The 17070-nt window shown below is 41.6% G+C and overlaps 1 protein-coding gene across 4 annotated transcripts in view; it reads right to left on the bottom strand.

Moving 5' to 3' along the window:
* arap2 (ArfGAP with RhoGAP domain, ankyrin repeat and PH domain 2) overlaps nucleotides 1-17070 on the bottom strand; it is a 159537-nt gene that overhangs the window by 136534 nt on the left and 5933 nt on the right. For all 4 annotated transcript variants that reach the window (XM_019354343.2, XM_005454399.4, XM_005454400.4 and 1 more), the window contains exons 2-7: nucleotides 15582-16420; nucleotides 14160-14239; nucleotides 6765-6841; nucleotides 6381-6445; nucleotides 4485-4844; nucleotides 3633-3702 (exon numbers count right to left, since the gene is read on the bottom strand). In XM_019354343.2, the coding sequence (XP_019209888.1) occupies nucleotides 3633-3702; nucleotides 4485-4844; nucleotides 6381-6445; nucleotides 6765-6841; nucleotides 14160-14239; nucleotides 15582-16366 (1437 nt within the window). In that variant the 5' untranslated portion in view covers nucleotides 16367-16420. The remainder of the gene's footprint in view (nucleotides 1-3632; nucleotides 3703-4484; nucleotides 4845-6380; nucleotides 6446-6764; nucleotides 6842-14159; nucleotides 14240-15581; nucleotides 16421-17070) is intronic.

Here is a 17070-nt window from a genome sequence, read left to right as displayed (position 1 = left end):
ATACTAGTAGTATTCAAACTCCATTTTACTGCTCATGAAGGACAAGTTTAATTCATAATAGAAAGAATTTAATGTTTCAGCTTGTTTAATTTGCGTAATCTCACATAATCTAGTCAATATTTGATTAGCACGGTAAACATGTTAGCATCACTAAGCTACTAACTATGTGCTGTATATTAAGTTTTACCAAATTAGACATAAATTCACTGACTAATATGAGCCTAAAAATGCAGTGTAAACCAATTTTAGCTTAACTTTATTTCTTGCTTTAACTTTTTAATGTTTATAGGTTAATTTAGCCTGCAAATTATCTCTAACTAGTGCCTAGCATGCTTAAATCGCTTTCCTTTGAAAACAGTTCTCAAAATTGCTCGTTTTTGTTCTTGTATTTACTCTTGCCTCAGATCTCTCTGACTGGCATAATCTTGTAATGACTACAACTCCTCTGAGATGAGCTGTGCGGATTCTGAACCCCCACATCAGGAAGACAACAAAAAGGTTATGTAGCTTGAGGAGTACAGCATTTTTTTTTTTTTTTTTGTAGTCACAAGAATACACGTCTCAGCACAGCGAGTGAAAGAAAGCCACCAACTCATAGTGCAGTTTCTGACATAAACCAGTGCTGAGAGACTTCCTTTTAATGTTCTTCTACCCCCGCGCTAACCCTCTGGAGGTGGCAGTGGGTGGCATGCTGGGTGGTGCAGGGCCTCAGCTGGCCGCACAAAGCAAGGATGACAGGGACATTGTACTCAACCTTTCCATTCACCCAAAACATGATGAAGTCCTCTACTGTCTCACAGGGGAGAGTCACACTGGCAGGACTTTAGAAGTCTTTTTATACTTTTAAAAGTCTAAACAACAATGCTCGCTCACACACACACACACACACACACACACACACACACAAACACACACATTAAAGCAAACTTTCATCTTTCCAGAGACCGTCATCCCTGCACCGACAGTGACACAGAGTATAAAGTGCTGACTCGTTGGCCTCCCTGCCGATTCCCGCCCTGCTGTTGATGGAGCGTGTCCTGATAAATAAAGCAACATATGCATTGGAATGGGAAAACGAGGGGAAAAAGAGAGAGAGAGCGGCAAAGGGAGCGAGAGAGCATGGAGAGCTATAATTAGTAAGTGATTAACGAGCAGGCATCAGACAGGTCCCACATCATTGATTGTGATGTTGTGCAATGCTGCTGCAGTGAAAACAAGTTGGCCCTAGGAGGGGGATATGGGGTCACTGCTCAAACACACATCCACACACACGCAGTAAATGTGCCTGTTCCTACTGCAAAACACATCCAGTGGTCATTAGTGAGAGCATAATGGTAAAGCACATTATGTCAGACTTGAAACTAAAAGACTTGCATAATAAAAAGTTTGACTGTGCTAAATTCCACATACTCTAACCATGTATCCAACAACTCCTTCTATACATGATTTAATGTTTGCCTTTCCCATCAAGCTCCACTATGAGTCAGCCCCCAGGTCCCCAAACTGACGTATGTGTTTAATCACATCCAATATACTGCAACAAAAATTTCTGAATGCAGAAAATATTTAATCGCAATAACAGTTTCTTGACTGCGGTACAAGCGAGCATGTAGATTTTGCATGGAGATCTGGGAGGATGTTATACTTTGACAGCTAACCGTTTTAGATTTATGGAGGAATACTTCCCTTTTTTAAAGTTCACACTTAGTTCGGGAAATCACTTCTCAGATTAATAAAAAGTTGGCTCACAACTTCACACAGCACCGCTGCAGACAGACACTCACACGGCCCCTCCCTCCACTAGCAGCTGAACACATGAACAGCAGTGGATATTCAGAAAACCAAACAACATTTTATGATGATTTTAGAAGTCACTAAAGCTCCCATTTTAACAACTTTAAAGCAGCTATCATAAATATTGATTTAGTAAACAAACACATAAATGTTAGCTGTTAAATTATTAGCTATTACTCAAAGCCAACATTAACAGTCAACTAAATTAGCATTATAAGGTAGCAGCTATGGCTACTAATAAAACAATATTTTTGTGAAATTTGTCTTGAATTTTTTGTGTCATTTATTTCCCTTATGACATCAAAAACAGCATACAACACACTGAGTATCAGCATTGAGCTTAAAATTCTAGCATTGTTACAAAATTCAAGTGAAGCTTATTTAAAGCATTGCAGATCAGCTCATTTCAATGCATTTCCACATCACCCAATACCCTTCTATTTGTATTTGAAACTTCAATACAGAGCATGGCATTTAAACTTCTCTAGCTTGCTTACAGTTGCTGGATGTCTGAAAGCCGCTTTGCAACCCCTCGAATTAAAAAACCGATACTGTTTTTATGTTTTAAATACATTTGTTGTTTTCTCTTCGGATTTATCCTCTAGCCCAGAGGTAGGCAATCGAGTTTCCCAAGGGGACACATGAGAAACTGGGACTGTTGTGGAGGGCCGCATCAATAAGCTTTGAAGGAGTTAAAATTAATATTGCGCATAACTAAGTTCAGCTCATTGATGCGGCCCTTCACAACCCGTGCTTTAGACTTTTCAAGATTGCATTGAGTGACCGAAGATACATCAAGGTTACACACCCCAACTATCAACACACAGTAAGAAAGTTATATGTGGAATAATAAATGGGTTTCGGTTGATTAGATTCCAATTTGGTACTTAACTTGATTTTATCACTACTACAATTAAGCTTCTCTTAAACTCAAAATAGTTTTAACCATTACCATCTATTGCTTGGTCATATTTCCATATTTTGTTTAGGTCTTTACTTAATCTAAATTCAGACAACTCTTTGTTTTTCCTAAAAAAGGTAAGATGGAAATGGGTCTGACATAGATACAACACATCGCTACCCATTGACAAGCCTAGTTACCTCACAGATGTAGCATAACGGCGACAATAAATACGGTCTTCAGTCTGTCAGTTCACAGAACTTGTATCATTTAGAAATTATTGGCGGTCGATGGACAAATTGTTTGATTCATTGTTGTATTTTATCAAAACTATTAAATGATTCAAAAGCTCTTCTGTCATTACAATTTCCAGCATTCAGTCAATGTTTTAAGTGACTGAATGCTGAAGAAAAACAGTGCTTGCATGTATGTCGGCAGCCTCTGCAGTATCTTTTACAACTCTCACCCAACCCTGACGCAGTTCTCTCTTCGTCTGAAGATGAGTTAGGCAATACTAAGCGAAATTTAAGATGTAGGGAGAATAAAACGAAAGAGAGAGAGAGAAGAGAAAGGGACAGAGAAATGCTGAGGAAGGCTTTCCCTCTCCATCTTTCTTTCCCAGAGAACTGGTCAGGTGCCAACATCAATGTACTTTACTGTATGGCTGGGTGGGCACAGAGAGTGCTGGCCCATCATGCGTGGTGTAATGTCGCTCTGTCCTTGCCCCCATTCTTTACCCTGCCAAGCTAATAATGATGACAATGAGAAGGCGGAGAGAAAGAAGGGAACACTTAGGAACTTGGCTCAGCTGCTCGCAGCACAGAGGAATGAGGCAGACTTTGCCAGTGTGACGGTGGAGGGTGTGTCAGCAGGACACAAGGAAGAGAAAAGTTTGGCAACGCAAGACGTTTAAGGCCATATTTCCCCCATTACCTACCTTGTCGTTGTTGTAGTAGGCCAAACTCTCACCATCAAATCTCACCCACCTCCTCTGAAAAACACATTTTCTGCACACAAAAAAAAGAGAGGTGGAAATGTGTTTGATACAGTCACAAAGTAATTAACCAAAAAAAGAAATCAAGCGAAATCCCCAAATCTCAGGACAGTGAGTCAGTAATCCGCTCTGTACAGGTACTCATATTTCATCAAGAGTGTCATTGTTTCATTAATGTCAAGAGTTGTTTCAACAGCTGTCAATTAGCATAATCAAAACAAATGGCCACTTCCAGTTTGAATATTCAACAGCCAGAGGGCAGTTTGCCAAACTTATGCTAATCAGGTGAGGAAGGAGAATATAAAAAGGAAGCAAATGACTGATAGCTGTGGCTTCAAGCAACAGTGGAACGTGTAGCAGCGAGGGAGACACGGGGAAAAGAAAATGTAGTTTTTGACAGGAAAGCTGAACTAACTGAAATAAGACATATCGTGCATCTCAATGCTACGAGGTTATCTCCCATCTTCTTTTTCCTTTCCTTTCGATAGTGCCCTGCATTATAGATAGATTTGCTTCTGTATCCAATACCATTCATCAGTTTTAAGCAATCATCCGAGATATAAGACACACGGGGAAGCAGAAGAGAGTGCAAAATTTATTAAAGAACAGTTTTCTGGCCATTTGAGATGCATGTTGGGTTTCAGAGGTGTAAAAAAAAAAAAAAGTATATACACTAAACCTGCACTGATCTTAAGAGGATACAAATATCCTCCAGGCAGAGTGGAGCTGCAGAAAAATTGACCTTCATGCATGTAGAGCTACCTCTAAATACTAGTATGAAGCAGTGTAACCTACCCTTGAGGTGACAGCTTGTCCAGCCAACCCACTTTGAGCACCTGCCGTTTGGGGACTCCATAGAAGCATGCATATGGAGAAATATCAGGCAGTCCACTTTTCTCTGCGGCCCCCACAGAGTCTGCAGCTTGTGAGTAGAGGTCACAATTCACCATGATCAAGGATTTATTATTAGAGCCAGAGGCAGCTGGACCGACAGCAGCAGCGGGGTCAGGGGTCTTGGAAAAACTTTGGTCCACACATGCCTGCGGCAAAACGGCAGCACACTCGTCCACTGTGGAGTAGTCGTCCCCGTAAGGGTCTGGAATAGCTGGAGGAGACATTTTTTCTTTGGACTCTTTCTTCAGTGGTGTCTTTTTTCTGCACAGAGGACATCAATAGTTAGATGGCATTAGCAGTTAATCAGGAATTACCTTGTGTATGCATCACATGTTAAGAGAAAAATGCTGCTTTGCTAAAAGAACCCTATTGTGCTTACTTCCAGGTTCACATTTGTATTCTTTCACATTACAGTTTTAGTTCAGTTCAGTTTTATTTATGGTCAAATCACAATGACACCTGCCTCAAGGTGCTTTATATTTTATGGTTAAGACTCTACAATAATACAAAGAAAACTCCAACAATCAGATAACTGTCTGTGAGCAAGCACTTGGCAACCGTGGGAAGGAAAAACTCCCCTTTTTAACAGGAAGAAACCTCCAGCAGAACCAGGCTTAGGAAGGTGCGGCCATCCGCGATGAATGGTTGACTCTATTAGAGTAACTCTGCATGATCTACAGCTTAAAATAATTTTGAATTATATTATTCTGAGGCCTTGGTGCAGCCATTGTTCAGCTACTTTTTGTTCAGCCTTCACTTTCTCCTGATTGGCTCGTCTACTAAAAACAAGTTTGGAACAGAGGGTGGGCGTGGCTTCTTTACTCACAGAACAGTGTGACTGACATGACTTATTTGGAATACCCTCATTTCACTGACATTAAAAATTTTGATTTGAAGCAGATTTTGACAGGAATTAATAACTTGTTAATTATTTGCTCATGTCATTATCATTCAGCTAACTGATTCTTATACTGACTGAATCAGCATAAGAAACAGAAAGAACCATGCAGCACAAAAGTAAGCTAGGCTAATTGCCTGCTGAAGTATTTATATTTATCTATGTAGACTGTACGAGTTCCTCAGTTCTGTCGTCACTAAAGAGACGGCTGCCTTCACTTACACACAATCAAGTAGTGAGCAGTTTCATGTGGGAACTGTTTCCTTTCTATTGAACCGGCCGTATCACTGGGCAGAGGGAAGCGTGCACTGAAGTGTGACAAGAGGCACGTGTTTCTAACAGGAGTGCTGGAATAATGGTGTTCTCCGGAACTGAGCTGCAAAGTTAGCTAGGCTGCATGCTTCGTTTGCTTGGTGGATGTAGCTTGGCTATAAAGAAAATGGTTCCTACATAAAACTGCTTTCTGTAAACACTGCTGCAGTAAGACCTGGGAGGGGCACTTTCACCAGCACGAGGCAAGTGCCGTCTGGTTTCATTACATTCAGGAGAAGAGACAGATCTCTGCAGCCAATACCTGCAAACTAAAGGCAGCTAAATAGGATGGCAGCAAGAAGGAAAAGAAGAAAAGAAATTGATATTCCGGTGTTCTGTCTCTTTAAGAAGGCCCATTCTCACAAGTCTGAGGAAGGATATATATATATTTAATATTTGTAGTGTAGCTAATCACAATAGTTATTTTTTCTCATGCAAAGTGGCCACATACTGTTATCAGCACTTTACATGCCACTATACAACAAACTCTCTGCAGTGCATGCATCCCAGTCTTCATTCAAATATCTGGACTTCTTTGTGTATATATCCAGAGTGGGCTAGAGCAGCATTACGTGAGCATACTATACCTCTGTTTCCTCCGTTTTATCTTGTCCTTTAAACCCTTGTGGGGCCCTTCTTTAGCACCTTGGTCCTACAGAACACAGCAGAGATTAGCATCAGATGAAAAGGAGGTGTCCATCTTTCAGTCAGACACAGTTATTGTCTCGGTGCACTAAACTATGTTAACTTTAGCAGCAAGGTGACATTTCTATTAACCTCAGGGGGCAAGCTGAAACGAGCACATTTTACACTCTGTGTGTCTACAGTGACAGCATTAACACTGAGAGGGAAGTTGAGTGTGCGGACTGCGGCCGAAACACTGAAGATAGTGTCGAAGATCTGAGAAATGTCCGTTCCTCTTTGGCGAGCTGCTACTCACTGTCCAGTAGTGGGAGTGTACGCTGTCTTACCGGAGCACTTTTGGGGGTGTTGAACAGGAATATTTCACCGTAGGGAGCAATAGGCGTCAGGGTTCTTTGAAGTGGAGCTAAAAAGGACACAGAGACAACACGATGGTGGTTTGTCACGGCACTGAAACTTGCAAAACACAGTGTGAAAGCCTAAACGTGGTGCTTGAAAGTAGAAAGCTTAACTGGATTGTTCCAGTTCAATTTTTAATCACTCAGATGTTATAGTGTCCTTTGATTAAACTAACTCACTGATCTGAGCAAACGTGTCAACGCTTGATCCGTGCAAGCAAATACACCAATTAAATTTCCCTTCAGCATGCCTGTGTTTCTGCCTCGGCCCTCATCCCAACACACAAAATGAAAGTGCGGTCCTCGCTGCCAAGACCATTTCTCTGTCTGGGCTCCTGCAGGGACCGTGGTCGGTGGTCGGTGGAAGCGAAGATGAAGAAGAAGAGCGTAGAGACTCCGGCCAGACGCTATTAGTCTGGAGACCCCGGGCCACCCTGCGTGGGCTGCTGCCTGTCACTGTGAAAAATGACACCGCCCTCTCCCGAGGATTGTGAGGGCCAGAAGACGCCGCCACAGGGCTAGACACACACACAGACACGGGTGGAGGAACAGATATGCGCGCTGACAGTGGCGTACAAAGATCGAAACACCCTCGGACACGTAAAGACGCCTCGAGACAAACACAGACATTAAAAGGATCTACAGCCATATACGTAGACACTCGCACTCCTACGACGTGAATGTACTACTTCTGAAATCCTTACAGACACACACTTCCAAACAATGCAGCCCATTACCGAAGTACACAGAGGGCACGGTAAGCTTTATGAAGAGGTCAATTTACTTGATGACAGAATCCACTCCAACAAAGTCGCCTTCTCCACAGAGAGGCTTGGTGCGCAGATAGCGACCATCAATCATCATCCATCAGGCGACCTTCAGGCCACTCATGGGTCTCTCAGAGGGCCGCCAGATGACGCTGTATTCAATTCCTGTCTGATTCCCTCCATTCTTCCCTCGCTGGATCGGTTGCCAGCTTCTGCATTTGTTTCTCTGCTTCTTTATCTGCTCATGAGCAGACTGTCGAGTCGCAATCTGGGAAACGACTTAGATGCAACCAGCAGCTTGGTGTTAGTGTGGAGATTATTTTGTTTCTCCTAGCTTTACATTAGGGAGTTATGGGTCACTTTGTTATTACTTGTTTGTGACACCTCATTGCTGAGCAGGGAGGACACAGAACTGAAACTGTATGAATTCAAATTAGTCACCAAACAGTTTATTTCATGCACTGCTTCCCTAAAGTTAGCAGTGTTTAAAGCACGAAACAATCAACTCTACAGCAGTGCTTTACTAGCTAATATTCAAATTTTTTTTTTTACTATAAAAGTTTCTAAATCTGTATAAGAAAATATTCATTTACAAAGTAATCTACAATAAGATTAACTAGAGAGGCCTTTGTTTAGTGCCGTTTAGAAAATGTTAGCATGCTAACAAGCTAACATTATTAGCTAACCTTATTAGCTAGAGTTGCTTCAGCTGGTCAACTGCGTGCTAAACAGCTAACTACAGTGAAGCAAGGTGATTTACGCCACTTTGAAGGTGCGAATCTAGTGTTGCGCTGTGCCATATCATATCACTCACAATAATACCAGTGTAAATTTAAATAACATAACAATATTTTTCCCATGCATTTACATTGCGTAGTGTGGGCATTTATGAGAAAAGCGTGGGCATGTCTGAGAACGAGAGTCGTGTGTCTGCCTCCAAAAATATACAGAGGAAGCTACTTGAATACCCTCTGACAAAGCACAATACTCTTCAAAATATGAAAGAAAACTGCTTTTGCTTTGAAACAACTAACACGTTTCACCACTTGAGGTAAAGACACACAGTCGAGTACATCCGGGCTGTGAAGGAGGAGATACTGGTGATGCAGCTGCTGACGTAACACGTAACCTTGCTAGCTGCACGCCATATGACAGAAAGCGCAAGTGGTTGATAGAAATTACTTTTGCAGTTACACAGTAGAAAAACAGGACTTTAAGCAGCTGGTCAAAAAACTCGACCCAAGGCTCAACATCCCAGGCAGAAAACATATTTATGTTTCATTATGTGAAAATGTTGTGCAGCTGAAAGTGAATTACTGTGTTAACTTACTTTAGATATTCTTACACTAAATTAAAATCTGCCTAGGCTGCTTTTGTGCTTATGTGTAACTTATGCTGTGTCATTACCACTGTACTATAACGATGCTGCTGCTGGCACCTTGTTTCAATACATTTAAAACGTCAAATTAAGAAGTGTGCCATCACTGACAGCAGCTCGTTGGAAAAGGATGAAAAGTCTCCTTTATTTACTTACACTTAGAAGTAAATACCACTGTTATTCTGAGTTTTCTTGAACTATAAGCTTGAGGCTATAGCACCCATGGTCACTTGAGGGTTTACAGAGAATGGTCCAAAATAGAGAAAGTATCTAGTGCCTTGTTATGGTTACGGGGAGGTAAGTTAAGAACAGTCAGACTGCTTCAAGCCAACAGGAAGGCAACAGTAACTTAAACTCCTGAGTATTGCTGCTGATTGGAGGGTACCCATCTTCCGATGGCTGCTTCCAGTAGCATTACACGCCATGTCTCAAAGCTCAAATCATCTCTTGACAGTGACCATCACTCAATCAGTGAGTGGAGGCCATTTGAGAACAGCCAGTTCTCAATCCAATAGAGCACCTTTGGGATGTGGTGGACGGGATATTCCCATCATGGATGTGTAGCTGACAAATCTGTGGCAACTGTGTGACACTATCATGATAGCATGAACCAAAATCTCAGAGAAATGTTTCTAGCACCTTGTTGAGTCTGTGCCACAAAGCAGGTTCTGGAGGCAAATGGATGCATATACATGTCCAGCACTTATTACAGTAATGCATCAATGTGTCCACTGTTTTAGTACAGGGTATTAACCTTTGTAGTTTTGGTTGTTTGTCTAGCAGGTCAGCTGTTTCACTGTTTGACTTGTTATAAATGACAAATACACATAAATAATACAGGTTTTCTGGATGAATTAAAAATACACATTCTTAAATTATATATTTAGTAAAAAGTACATGAAAATTCTCATATTAAATTTATGGGAAAAACTCTAAAATTTAATTTAAAGTAAAATGCAATAATACTAGTTTTACTTCGATGAAATGTTGCTTCCACTTGCTGAAACTGAGAAATTTTGGCTTTTTGAAATGCATATTTTAATTTGGGGAATCATCTTGTACACTGCATGATTCATTTCCTCTTTTGCTGCAGTGCAAGATGGTTTAACTGTGTATTATAAGTAAAGATTTTAATTTAAAGGACACAGCATTTGGCAGGTGTCACAACGCAGCTTTTAATTACACTTCTCCTAAGATATTGTTCTCATTTACGGTTGAACAGACAGAGAATGCAGTCTTCATATTGCGAGTCAGCAGGTTCACACTGTGACAGCCCAATCTCACAGTTTTGTACAAAGGAAAATTCATACACTCTTCTGTTAGTGCCACAAATCCCAAACACGGATTCTCAGTAAACAGGAACTTTTCATCCTCTGCGAAAAGCTGGCGTGTCTTATCCCACCCCCAGAGTTTGGCCTCGTTCCCTCCCTCCCCTCCCAGCCCTAAGAAGTGGTTTACAGACCGCCACTCATCCTCTGAGACCTCTGCTAGACAGCCTAGTGTTTACCAGGATTTCTGCAGACTGGAGTGTGGCGTTATGTGTTTAACAAATTCTGTGTGATTCTTTATCTCTCGGCTAGCAAAGCCTAATGTACTGATCCTCCGAGAGCACGCTCTCACATTTGGTCTGCCTGATACAACCGATGCGGTTTGTGTGTTTTTGGAAACCTTCAGTGCAACAAATGTTTCACACTTGGAGAGCCCCTCTCTACTTAGAATAACAATTTGACTTTTGACACTTTCACTTAGCTCTGATGCTGTTGTCCCACCATCTCACTGGTGAGCAATGCTCTGGTGTGAACTTAAGTCACAGCCTGCAAGTTAATTTTCTTGAACAAGCCTTTAAGGAGATCAAACCCAGCTGACTGTCATCCTCAACCTGATTCAATACAGCTCAAAGGAGGCTGCACGATGAATAACGCACCTTTGCTCAAACTTGATAGCTGACCTAGAAATAGCAGCTAGTGTGTGCACACACTCATCTTCATTTTACGCATCAAGCTTTGTTGTGTGCATTTTTTTAATCATCAGCATTTCTGATAAGTTACATAAAAATTTGATAGATTTCCATTCATGCATTACACCAGTTGTACATCAGCAAATTAGCATTTAAACTGCATCACGGTAAGCATGCTAACTGTTCGAAGCAGATGTTATCTGCAGCATGAGTGTATTATAAGCGTGCTTTCATCGGCTATCCTCTGATGAGTATAATTAGTCGTGTTTATGTCAGGTCAAGCTACTGCATTGTGCTTTTAATCTGATAAGGGCGACCAGAGCATTACCAACATGGCGATGGACACCAGCTTTGCTAATCTAATGTGAAGGTAAATAAACCAAAAGCATGAGCAAAAAAACTGTCGGCATCACTGAATCAACACAGATCCCGATGAAAACTCAGAGGATGTGTGTTAGTCTGCTTCTTTCCAGCCAATTTGCTCGAAAAATAAACTTAAGGTATGGTTTTACACAAAGACAGAGTGCCTCAGTAGTTTTCTATAGTTACACATGAACCACACAGCATCTAGTTTTCCTGAATTTTGTTCTTTGTACTTCTACCTGCCCAACTGAAGAACACCTGTCAGCTCAGCCATCAGAGCCACGCAGTGCTCCCTTTTTTCTTCTATTTTTTTGCCAGCACAGAATAACTCACACCTACTCGCCACAATACGAACTCAGCACTTCAAGTAATCGCTTCAAATGAAAAGCCCTCGCATCCAAGTGAATGTGTGTGCCAACTTTAAAGAAGTTCCATCAAGGCGTTCAAGAGATATATATGCTGAAGCGAAGGCGATGAAAACACAAAAAGACGACTAAACGGAGTTGTCTTTGTACCATAAGACACTGAGGATTACTTATTTATCAATCACCATCAAAATGAAATAAATGCAGTAGTTTGAGACCAAGGTTATTAAAGTTAACTCAAACTAAATCAAGTGTTGAAACAAAAACTAATAATAAAAAAGTGGAGTAAAAAGAGCACATGTCCTGAGTTTTAGAATTTGGTCAACACACCAAGATCGAGGATGTCTACAAAACCAGATTATTGTGCTGTTATTGAAGGAGAATCACCAGACCGCCTCAAGCTGATGGGAAGGTAACAATAACTCAAATAACCACTCGTTACAACCAAGGTGTGGGGAAGAACACAGCAGAAGACCGTACTGGCACCCAGTGTGGCCTCAGCTACGAACAAGATATTGAGGCTACGATACACACAGGCTCACCGCAATTTAAACAAAAGAGCAATGGAAAAATGTTGTTTGGTCTGATAAGTCTTGATTTCTGCTGTGACATTCAGATGGTAGTATCAGAATTTGGCGTAAACCAATTAAAAACATGAATCCATCCTGCCTTGTATCAACAGTTCAGGAAGCTGGTGGTGTAATGTTGTGCGGGATGTTTTTTTGTCACACGTTCGGCCACTTAGTACCAAATGAGCATCATTTAAACCCCGACCTGAGTATTGTTGCTGACCATGTCCATCCTTTTGTGACTACAGTGTACCCATCTTCTGATGACTGCTTCCAGCAGGATAACACACCACGTCACTAAGCTCAGATCATCTCAAACTGGTTTCTTGAACATAACGATGAGTTCACCGTACTCAAATCGCCTCCACGGTCAATGAATTTCAATCCAATAGAGCAACTTTGGGGCATGGTTGACCAGAAGATTCACATCCTGGTAACTGCGTGATGCCATCATGTCAATATGCACCAAAATCTCCAGCACCTTGGTGAATCTATCCCATGAAAACTTAACTTTTTATGCCTCTATAAGCCGACGATGAGTAACCCTTGAAGCTCTTTTCTGAACTGAGAGATTTCTTATATATTTTAGGCCTTTTTATAGAATAAGCTGACTGGGTCAGAAATGAGTTAGTGTGGTCTCTGACTATGCAGCTACCCTTTGAAAAGCCCAGATGGTCGCCAAACCATGTCTTTATTGATATACACTTATATGTCAAACTCATTATTAAGGGTGCGAGGTAGGCCGTCTTTTTGGGAAAAGAGTTCTGAAGGCAAACGGTGGTCCAACATAGTAGTATCAAGGTGTAACTAATAAAGTGATACTTTTTTAATTCAAATTACTGAAGACCCTGAACAGTCTGCTGTGCTGCTGTAGAGCTGATAGAGAAGCACTAGACAGAAAACTGCCTCCTTAATGAGATTTTAAAATTCGAGAGGAGGAGAGAAGGTGTTAATTAAAATTCTGCCAGCCTCCAGTAGCAAGTTTTGATTTAATACAACAATCATTCTGTGAGACTGCACTGCGTGTTTCTCATCTCGGCATAAACTCTTCAAATATGCTCGGGTAAAATGATATGTCAAATAACGCCTTGCTAGGCCTTGCTGTGCAGGGAGTTTTTTACTTGCTAGTCGAGCTCCCCGTTTCCCTGCTCTGGGACCGTCTCGGCTCCCTCTCTTCCTCCGTCTCTCTCAGCCTGTTTTGCATCCATCCCCTCCTCGTTTCTCCCAACCCACTTCACTGTCGTGCCTTTCTCTCAAGTCTCACTCCCTGCCTTGTTCCATACAGAGAAGACGTTGGAAAAACAAGACCGCCAGGAGACTGCTGCGGTAAAGGCACACGGAACAAGAAAGGAGCGTAAAGGAAATGTCAAAAAACGCGGACAGAAATCTGTTGATTCGCTGCGAGGGACGATGTTACCATGTGGTCATATATGGTCCCAAAAAGACTGACACGTTCACGGGTGTTTACCACATATTTGTACAGACTGTCATCATGGAAGAGCATCGCATAATCCTAAGAGAGTGCATCTACTTCAGGTGGCAGGGCCGACTAGGCCCAAGAAACAGGGCTGGGGAAGGATTCAAAAACATATTTGTAATGGTTGTACTACAAGTCTGTGTGCTTTTAGCAAACTTAAACAACTTCTAAAAAACTTTGGAGAGCACTGTGACAGAAATACACACCAGGGTCTCGCTGAGGGACAAGATGTGAGAGAGCATATTCCCTGTGAGATCAGCTCTTGAAAAGGGGGGTGCCGGCGTTTCCCACGACACCAGCCTCTGAACACCCTCACCCCACCTACGCACTACCCCTCATCTCCTCTCCCTACTTTCATCCGGGCAAACAACAGCACCGCTGCTGCCTCTACTGTGGAATGAAATATTCATGGCAGAGATAAAGCGGATGCAGCTGAAAGACTGTGTGTACCTTTCTGTATGCCGTTTGCACCGGTGGGACCATCGGAGCCGGTTAGGTGTTCAGGGCTGGTTGTTTGCGATGGCGGTGCGCTGAGGAGGAAGAGGGAGAGAGGAAAAAAAAAATCAGTGGATTAGAACCAGCAGAGCAGCACGTGGGAAAATCTATGACCGTGTTAACGTAAAGGCCTTTAGAAAAAGAGATGTGGAAGTCTGAAAGTTAGTTTCACAGTTTAAAAGTACATCAGTGAAAGAGGTATTAATGCGCACGGATTGCAGATTTGAACATGAAATTAGAGGCCTCGGGTTCTCCATCAGTGTAAATCTGAAAACAAAGAGAAAAAGATTTGCCTTTGCATTAATTCCTAGCACGGCAGCATGAAAACACATCTCTCCAAGTGTTTTTGCCTTTGTCATTTGTACTTGTTTGATTTGGACCCAAAAACTGCTCCTAAACTTTTATAAAGTCAAACTTTCTGCTTATAGGAATCGTTCAACATTTGGGGGAATTGACTTGAAAATGTACTCCTTGCTGAGCGTAAGAAGATTGATGTGTACCTCTCATGGCTGTGCAGAGAATATGAAGATACTGCCAGAGACAAAAACAGGAACTAAATAAAATACATAAACCACACTCCTTTATAAAGATGTTAGATGTTTCAGGAAATAGTTAAATAAAAACTATGATTACAATTAGAGTCTGAGTTTAGATATGAAGCAATTCCTAGCAACAACGGCTAGCTTAGCTACATCCTGTCGATGACTAAGCCGAGAAAAGAATGTAAAGAAATGGAAATAGCTAGCTTCACTCTGTACAGTCGTTCAAAAACTTCCTACTAACACAAGCAAACCAACAAGTTGTATCTTCTTTGTTACCAACGTAGGGTAAACATGAAGCCTATACCAAAAGCTAACAAGCTACAGCTAGCACAGGGCATCCAACTGCCAAATTAGGAGAACCCTGGCCTTTAAAAGATTAAAACAGGTACACGTTGGCTGGGCTCTGTCTCAGTTAGGATTACATTAAATACATTATTTATTTTCTTTCAGCTGCATTAATCATCTTATTTACTTTATTTTTTATGTATTCGCTGTTATAAATGGTGACACCAACAAATGAGCAAATAGCTAACACTTCCCCAGCAGTAAATTTGGCGAGGCTTTAATTACATATCTGTAACATAAATATTCAAACTACTGCTAGCAACCCCTTATCTTACCACAAATGCAGAGTAAACAACGAAGCTAATTGACTTCTTATAATCCATTTATATGGTTTTCTTACATGTGCTTTGATTTTTTTCCTTCTTTTTTAAAAGCCTTTTTTTGCTTATTAATAGTATAATTAATAACAACATGCTCGTATTGTATCCAACTCATGTGAGCCTTTTTCCCAAAATGTCAAACAAACACCAAATGAACTTAACTGCAGTACCTGTCCTGAAGTGGCACCGTAGTTGGATTCGGGATTTCAGGAACAGGTCGATGCCTGAGTTTGTAGGAGCGACTAAGCCTCTGACCAACAGGAGGATTTAAATTGGGCGGCCCCTCATAAATTGAGTTTTCAACCATTTCACCTTGAAAACCCCCATCGTCACCAGAACAGGCGACGGAGTTCGTGCCATGCAACGGATCTTCTGTAGTAATCTCTCGATCTGGTATTTCAGAAGCAGAGAGGGACTCGCTGCTGCTGTTGGAACGTGTGGAAGCAGGCAGGCAGGTCTGTGCAGATTTCTGAATGTTCTTGGGGTCACGAGGGGCTGGTCGAGGCGGGATGAGGTAACTGTTCCTTGGAAGGTTTTCAGCTTTTTCTCCCAGTCCTGCTCCTGGAGGTAATTTCTGACTCGCTTCCAAATCGTGCTTACTGTTTTCCTTTGGTTGCTGACATGATGCTCCCCTCTTTCTATCTTTCAGGAAGATATGTCTTGGGTATGGCACTGGCTTCCTTTGAGCCCTCAAGTTCTTTGCTCCATCCTCTTCACTTTCATCTTCCCCTCCACTCCGCTGCTTGAACCCCAGTGCCTCCAGACTCCGGAGGATGCGTCTACGGTGGCCTGTCGGCAGCACCTTAAGCTCAAGAAGACTCTCTTCTGTCAGGTCCATGCAGTCTTCCAGAGATTTATAACCTTCCTGATGGAAAAACGGGGCATAGTGAGACAAGCGGAGGCTGGAGAGCCACTCCACGATCTCTTGGTTGGGCTCTGGAGCTGCAAACATCATCCTCTAAACCCACGTTTGCCAGACTTTTGAAAGGTGGAGAAGGCCAGCTTTACTCTGAAGGTAAAACAAAAAGAGAGAAAAGTAAACGACAGGTAAAGCAATCCACAGACAAGAACTTTGAAGTTCCAAACTCATACAGAATTTAAAATATAAAGTTAGGTTCTTTGCAACAAGCTGCAATTACCCAAACATATAACAAATTTAACTTACAGAGAATTTTTTAAGTGTTCAGTTTGATGGTGTTAACCACTTCTGGCTATGGAAACATGACCCAGTTTAAGAAAGAGATCAATATTTTGAAAGATACTAGCACTCACTTCTTGTCGAGAATTAGATTAAAAGATCAATAAGGTCAGGCAATTTTGCGACCGGAAATTAAATATTTGCGAAGACGCGCGTCTGCTCTGCACAGAGAAATGATTTTCAATCACAATTTACAGAAAATAATCCAAGATCGCGTATAAAGTGCACCAATCTGACTATCAGTTCCTTTAACTTCACGCTTTCAGTTGTGCTTTATAGTTATTTACCAAGGTGAATTTTCAAAGACGCAGACGGCTAAAACTGCGAAATAAAACGATAAAATAACCAAAAGAATCGCCTCACAACAAAAAACAGCCAATGATAGAGTGGCCGGCCATCAATCTTACCCTCCAAATCAATTACAACTGAATTTCACGATATCGGATTTTCACTTCCCCATT

The sequence above is a fragment of the Oreochromis niloticus genome, linkage group LG3 (assembly GCF_001858045.2).
Source record: "Oreochromis niloticus isolate F11D_XX linkage group LG3, O_niloticus_UMD_NMBU, whole genome shotgun sequence".
Lineage (NCBI taxonomy): Eukaryota > Metazoa > Chordata > Actinopteri > Cichliformes > Cichlidae > Oreochromis > Oreochromis niloticus.
Note: the sequence above shows the minus strand (reverse complement) of the source record. Positions and strands in the feature narration are given on the sequence as shown.